This window comes from Protomyctophum bolini (assembly GCF_963924005.1).
Source record: "Protomyctophum bolini genome assembly, chromosome: 6".
Taxonomy (NCBI): domain Eukaryota; kingdom Metazoa; phylum Chordata; class Actinopteri; order Myctophiformes; family Myctophidae; genus Protomyctophum; species Protomyctophum bolini.
In genome coordinates this window covers 43,371,912-43,379,411 of record NC_137867.1, presented here as the reverse complement: position 1 = coordinate 43,379,411, position 7,500 = coordinate 43,371,912, and the positions used below count along the sequence as shown (strand labels likewise).

Sequence of the window (7,500 nt, the reverse complement as noted above, 5' to 3'; positions counted from 1 at the left end):
GGGTACAGTTGTCGAGGTCCAGACTGCAGGCCGTCTCCAGCAGAGCAGAACGCAGTTCCTGTCTGGACACGCTGGCCTCCTCTCCCCACGTCTGGCTGGCCATCAGCTCCCCAAAGAGATACTGCATCTTCACCTTAGAATAGAGATAGAAACACACCGTTATAACTTTAACAAAGAGATACTGCATCTTCACCTTAGAATAGAGATAGAAACACAACGTTATAACTTTAACAAAGAGATACTGCATCTTCACCTTAGAATAGACATAGAAACACAACGTTATAACTTTAACAAAGAGATACTGCATCTTCACCTTAGAATAGAGATAGAAACACACCGTTATAACTTTAACAAAGAGATACTGCATCTTCACCTTAGAATAGAGATAGAAACACACCGTTATAACTTTAACAAAGAGATACTGCATCTTCACCTTAGAATAGAGATAGAAACACAACGTTATAACTTTAACAAAGAGATACTGCATCTTCACCTTAGAATAGACATAGAAACACAACGTTATAACTTTAACAAAGAGATACTGCATCTTCACCTTAGAATAGAGATAGAAACACACCGTTATAACTTTAACAAAGAGATACTGCATCTTCACCTTAGAATAGACATAGAAACACACCGTTATAACTTTAACAAAGAGATACTGCATCTTCACCTTAGAATAGAGATAGAAACACACCGTTATAACTTTAACAAAGAGATACTGCATCTTCACCTTAGAATAGACATAGAAACACAACGTTATAACTTTAACAAAGAGATACTGCATCTTCACCTTAGAATAGACATAGAAAACACACCGTTATAACTTTAACAAAGAGATACTGCATCTTCACCTTAGAATAGACATAGAAAACACACCGTTATAACTTTAACAAAGAGATACTGCATCTTCACCTTAGAATAGAGATAGAAACACACCGTTATAACTTTAACAAAGAGATACTGCATCTTCACCTTAGAATAGACATAGAAAACACACCGTTATAACTTTAACAAAGAGATACTGCATCTTCACCTTAGAATAGAGATAGAAACACAACGTTATAACTTTAACAAAGAGATACTGCATCTTCACCTTAGAATAGAGATAGAAACACACCGTTATAACTTTAACAAAGAGATACTGCATCTTCACCTTAGAATAGAGATAGAAACACACCGTTATAACTTTAACAAAGAGATACTGCATCTTCACCTTAGAATAGACATAGAAAGTAACACACCGTTATAACTTTAACAAAGAGATACTGCATCTTCACCTTAGAATAGAGATAGAAACACAACGTTATAACTTTAACAAAGAGATACTGCATCTTCACCTTAGAATAGACATAGAAAACACACCGTTATAACTTTAACAAAGAGATACTGCATCTTCACCTTAGAATAGACATAGAAACACACCGTTATAACTTTAACAAAGAGATACTGCATCTTCACCTTAGAATAGAGATAGAAACACACCGTTATAACTTTAACAAAGAGATACTGCATCTTCACCTTAGAATAGACATAGAAACACAACGTTATAACTTTAACAAAGAGATACTGCATCTTCACCTTAGAATAGACATAGAAAACACACCGTTATAACTTTAACAAAGAGATACTGCATCTTCACCTTAGAATAGAGATAGAAACACACCGTTATAACTTTAACAAAGAGATACTGCATCTTCACCTTAGAATAGACAAAGAAAGTAACACACCGTTATAACTTTAACAAAGAGATACTGCATCTTCACCTTAGAATAGACATAGAAAGTAACACACCGTTATAACTTTAACACGAAGCCCGCTAGAAACCTAGATTTAGATTAGTCCAGTTTGCTTTCCAGTTGCCCAAACTGCAAGTATCATTATAACCCCGAAGGCGGGGTTGGCGAAGGGGCCTTTCTGTGTGGAGTTTGCATGTTCTCCCTGTGTCCCCTAGGGTAGGTACCCTCACAAAAACATGCAGTAATCCTGGTCTCTAAACTGCCTCCCCCTGGCCGGCCGGGGCGCCTGATGGAGGGGAAAGGAACTGGTTGGAATAACGTGTTCCTTCCACGCACTACGTCCAACCAGGGAAACTCCCCCCTGTCAGGTGTAAAGGAGCAACTTGGACACTCAAGCATGAAGGAAGCATGAGTTCAAGTCCGTTGCTCTCCCCATGTTGGCGGAGGGTGTGTAGAGTCCAGGATCACAGTAGATGATTGACACAGGGGTGAAAAATGGGTTACAAAATCGTGGGATAAAAAATATAATTTAAATAAAAATTATTCTCTGGTATCGGTATTCGGTATCGGCTAACACAGAAATTGTGGTATCGGATCAGAAAACGAAAAAAGTGTATGGGGACATCCCTAGTAGTAACTAGTTGTACCTTCATGCGAGCCAGTAGCTCCATCTCCTGCCTCTTCTCCAGCAGACGGTACAGAGTAACGTACCTTCATGCGAGCCAGTAGCTCCATCTCCTGCCTCTTCTCCAGCAGACGGTACAGAGAGTTGAGTTGTAACAAGGCCTCGCTCAGCGGGGGGGTCTCCGTCTCCGATCTGACGTACTCCAACAGAGCCAGGACCTGACGGAACGACACACGCCCCAGCCTGGGGAGAGAGACACAGAGAGACACAGAGAGAGAGAGAGAGAGCAGATACATCTGTTAAACAGTTTAAGGGCCCCAGACGGAGGTCTCCGTCCTGTAATTAGTACACTCTGATGCCCAGGATGGAGATTGATGATATCAAAACCAATCACATCGCTCCACAGCCTGGGAGCTCCTGTTGCGTAACATTCGATGTTGCGCAACAGTGGGATGTCATCAAAAATGCTCCCCCCCCCCCCCCCTGTTTAGCCGACGAGACCAAAATTAATAAAACGTTAATAACTCGATCTAAATCATCCTGTCAAATTCTAAGAAAAGATCATGTGTTAGACGGCCCCCCGCTGTCCAGTCGCTAGTAACGGTAGATTTAATCATGTCTCCCGTTGTTAACATGGGAGAATGAGGTGTAAGGACTAGTAGTATTAAATCTGGATTAATGCAGAGATTAGTGCAGAGAGCACTGATGGGGCAGGGGCTCAAACCCCAGAAAAGTGCCCAGAAGCCCTTATTGGCCCCCCACATAAGCCCTCAATGGCCCCCCACCCCTTATTGGCCCCCCACATAAGCCCTTAATGGCCCCCCACCCCTTATTGGCCCCCCACATAAGCCCTCAATGGCCCCCACCCCTTATTTGCCCCCCACATAAGCCCTTATTGCCCCCCCAAGCCTTTATTGGCCCCCCAAATAAGCCCTTAATGCCCCCCCACATAACCACTTATTGCCCCCCCACATAAGCCCTTAATGGCCCCCCAGATAAGCCCTAAATGTGGACTAAAAAAATAAATAATAAAAATAACTTTTTTCTTTTTGAGGGAAAGGCCACTTTGAGGCAAGAGGGCTCCTCCTAGCCTGGACAGAGATAACATGTTGAACCAGTAGGTGGCGCTACCTGGACAGAGAGAACATGTTGAACCAGTAGGTGGCGCTACCTGGACAGAGAGAACATGTCGTGGATGAGGGAGGCGCGGTCCTCACTGGACAGGACGTCCTTGCTGGCGTTCAGAGCGCTGATGAGTGACGCCCAGCCACCATCTTTGTAGTCCACCATGTAGTAACCTGTGTTCCTGTAGTTCAGCTTCAACCAGCGCACGTTGTCCGCGAGCTTCAGTTCCCCTGTGAGCGCACACACACACACACACACACACACACACACACGGAAAGAGTAATTCCACCTGGGAGCACACACCGGTTCATTTTAGATTTTAGACATATTTTATACTTTGGCTATTCAGAAATAGCAAACTCAGTTTGTAGATCATTTTTGACAAAAATGAAGTGAAAATGTGTATTTTCAAATCTTTGAATATACTGTATATATGGTTATATATTTCTAAAGCGAACATTCTTTAGCACCTCCTATGCTCAGCTTTGTCTGTTTATGCGAACACAAACACGATGATTTGACTTTTATATGATAATCACCAACATGAATCATGTTTGTTATTTGCTAGAGTAGTGGGGGCGAGATGGAAAAGGGAACCCCCCTATTGGTGTTTTAAGCATTATGTTATACTTTAACTATTGAAAAATAGCAGATCTACAAGCTCATAGTGCGGCACCGAGTGCCGCGCTACAAGCTTGTAGATCTGCTATTTTTGAAAAAATCATGAACCCGTTACCATATTTGGGGCGTGACGTGACGTGACGTGACCCTACCTGTCTTAGAGGTCAGAGTGACGTTCTGTCTGCACTCGGGGGCCAGGCTGCAGTTGTCCGTCACGTACGTGACGGGAATGTGCCACAGGCTGGCGGGGGCGCGCGTGGCGTTGTCCGCGTTGAGCAGGAAGGGCTCCTGGGTCAGGGTCACATGACCGGCGTTCCTGCTGACGGTGACCAATGGGAAGCCTTTCTGAAGAGTCCACGTTCTCATCATGTCCGACACGCTCCGTCTGTGAGGGGACACGTCCACCTGAGAGAGAGAGAGAGAGAGAGAGAGAGAGAGACACACAGAGAGAGAGAGACACCCACACACACAGAGAGAGAGAGAGAGAGACACACACAGAGAGAGAGAGAGAGACACCCACAGAGAGAGAGAGACACCCACACACAGAGAGAGAGAGAGAGAGAGAGAGAGAGAGAGAGAGAGAGACACCCAGAGAGAGAGAGAGAGAGACACCCACACACACAGAGAGAGAGAGAGAGAGAGAGAGAGAGAGAGATATTTAGCCATACTTTTAGTCATTGTAGCTTAGTTTTTATCAGTGAAAAAAGATAGTCCTTCGAAGAAAATTCTTCAGACTGCAGTAGACAAAATCAACACGCGCGCACACACACACACACACACACACACACACACACACACACACACGGTACCTGTGTGATGCTGTTCCACAGGTCTTCAGTCACGGTGTTGGAGCCGTTGAAGTCGTTGAGGTATTGGATGATTCCCTTTTCAAACTGTCTGCCTGGTAGAGAGGCATTCAGCATCAACAAGATGGACGCTCCCTATAGAGAATACAGAGAGAGAGAGAGAGAGAAAAAGATATACACAATGTGACTATTATCTTGACACGAACCATCTCGACACACCACGGACACATTTAATACTGTACATTTTGACAGTATTTTCATATTGTATTGTGAAAATGAATGTTCTATTTGCTTGTTTTCTGTTATATTTTGTATTTATTTTATTTTAGTTTGGTTCTTTTGTTGAACTTCATGCTTTGGCAATACTGTAGCTACTACATTCATGCCAATAAAGCTAATTGAATTGAATTGAATTGAATTGAATTGAGAGAGAGAGAGAGAGAGAGAGAGAGAGAGAGAGAGAGAGAGAGAGAGGATCCCTAGAGGGGCGCATCCATGGAGGTCCTTTGACAGACAGACAGACAGACAGACAGACAGACAGACAGACAGACAGACAGACAGACCTTCTCGTAGGACACCGAGTCGAACATCTCGGCCACCTGCTCCGGGGCGTTGACGTACGTCGACACAGCGTGGGACGAGTTCAGGGCGTCCTTGTCCATCGACCGGAACCTCACGGACAGGAAGAGGTTACCCTGAAAACACCCCACCATGTTGGGTTAAAGACCTGAACACGTTACCCTAAAAACAACCCACCATGTTGGGTTAAAGACCTGAACACGTTACCCTAAAAACACCCCACCATGTTGGGTTAAAGACCTGAACACGTTACCCTAAAAACACCCCACCATGTTGGGTTAAAGACCTGAACACGTTACCCTGAAAACACCCCACCATGTTGGGTTAAAGACCTGAACACGTTACCCTAAAAACAACCCACCATGTTGGGTTAAAGACCTGAACACGTTACCCTAAAAACACCCCACCATGTTGGGTTAAAGACCTGAACACGTTACCCTGAAAACACCCCACCATGTTGGGTTAAAGACCTGAACACGTTACCCTGAAAACACCCCACCATGTTGGGTTAAAGACCTGAACACGTTACCCTGAAAACACCCCACCATGTTGGGTTAAAGACCTGAACACGTTACCCTGAAAACACCCCACCATGTTGGGTTAAAGACCTGAACACGTTACCCTGAAAACACCCCACCATGTTGGGTTAAAGACCTGAACAAGTTACCCTGAAAACACCCCACCATGTTGGGTTAAAGACCTGAACAAGTTACCCTGAAAACACCCCACCATGTTGGGTTAAAGACCTGAACACGTTACCCTGAAAACACCCCACCATGTTGGGTTAAAGACCTGAACACGTTACCCTGAAAACACCCCACCATGTTGGGTTAAAGACCTGAACACGTTACCCTGAAAACACCCCACCATGTTGGGTTAAAGACCTGAACACGTTACCCTGAAAACACCCCATCATGTTGGGTTAAAGACCTGAACACGTTACCCTGAAAACAACCCACCATGTTGGGTTAAAGACCTGAACACGTTACCCTGAAAACACCCCACCATGTTGGGTTAAAGACCTGAACACGTTACCCTGAAAACACCCCACCATGTTGGGTTAAAGACCTGAACACGTTACCCTGAAAACACCCCACCATGTTGGGTTAAAGACCTGAACACGTTACCCTGAAAACACCCCACCATGTTGGGTTAAAGACCTGAACAAGTTACCCTGAAAACACCCCACCATGTTGGGTTAAAGACCTGAACAAGTTACCCTGAAAACACCCCACCATGTTGGGTTAAAGACCTGAACACGTTACCCTGAAAACACCCCACCATGTTGGGTTAAAGACCTGAACACGTTACCCTGAAAACACCCCATCATGTTGGGTTAAAGACCTGAACACGTTACCCTGAAAACACCCCACCATGTTGGGTTAAAGACCTGAACACGTTACCCTGAAAACACCCCACCATGTTGGGTTAAAGACCTGAACACGTTACCCTAAAAACAACCCACCATGTTGGGTTAAAACAGTCTCTGTCTGCGTGTGTGCGTGCGTGTGTGTAATGCACGTAACTCGAGAACCGTTCGCCCCAAATTCGACACAAACGTTCCACACCTCCGCAGGGAGTGCAGTGCACGGCCTCGAGTCGGTCGGACCCACGGTTCTCCAGAATCACCACAAAAGGCTCTGGTCAGGCTCTGCCAGTGGGCCTAATCAGCCTAAATCCCCTCACCTGTGCAATTTCCAGCCTCTGCCTCAGCCAATTGACTGCCACGGCAACCTCACACCTGCCAATTGATTAGCCCACTTAACCATTCCACTTTTCACAGTCAGTCAGTTTGCCCTCTTCACACAGAAGAGTGGCCGACTGCGACGGGCACGTACAGGTCTAGTAGAGAGTAACTCACGATGTCCAGCTCAGGGAACTCCTCCTGCAGGGACGTGTACTGCATGTAGGTCGCAAAGCCTTCGTTCAGCCACAGGTCGTTCCACCAGCTCATGGTCACCAGGTTACCAAACCACTGGGGAATAAAACACCTTGGTCACCAGGT

General features: G+C 45.1%; 1 protein-coding gene across 2 annotated transcripts in view; it reads right to left on the bottom strand.

Moving 5' to 3' along the window:
- Positions 1-7,500, bottom strand: part of lnpep (leucyl/cystinyl aminopeptidase) — a 50,366-nt gene that overhangs the window by 6,221 nt on the left and 36,645 nt on the right. For both annotated transcript variants that reach the window (XM_080766528.1, XM_080766529.1), the window contains exons 11-17: positions 7,357-7,470; positions 5,480-5,611; positions 4,920-5,051; positions 4,263-4,515; positions 3,536-3,719; positions 2,451-2,607; positions 1-133 (exon numbers count right to left, since the gene is read on the bottom strand). The exon at positions 1-133 is cut by the window's left edge and continues 52 nt beyond it. In XM_080766528.1, the coding sequence (XP_080622654.1) occupies positions 1-133; positions 2,451-2,607; positions 3,536-3,719; positions 4,263-4,515; positions 4,920-5,051; positions 5,480-5,611; positions 7,357-7,470 (1,105 nt within the window). The remainder of the gene's footprint in view (positions 134-2,450; positions 2,608-3,535; positions 3,720-4,262; positions 4,516-4,919; positions 5,052-5,479; positions 5,612-7,356; positions 7,471-7,500) is intronic.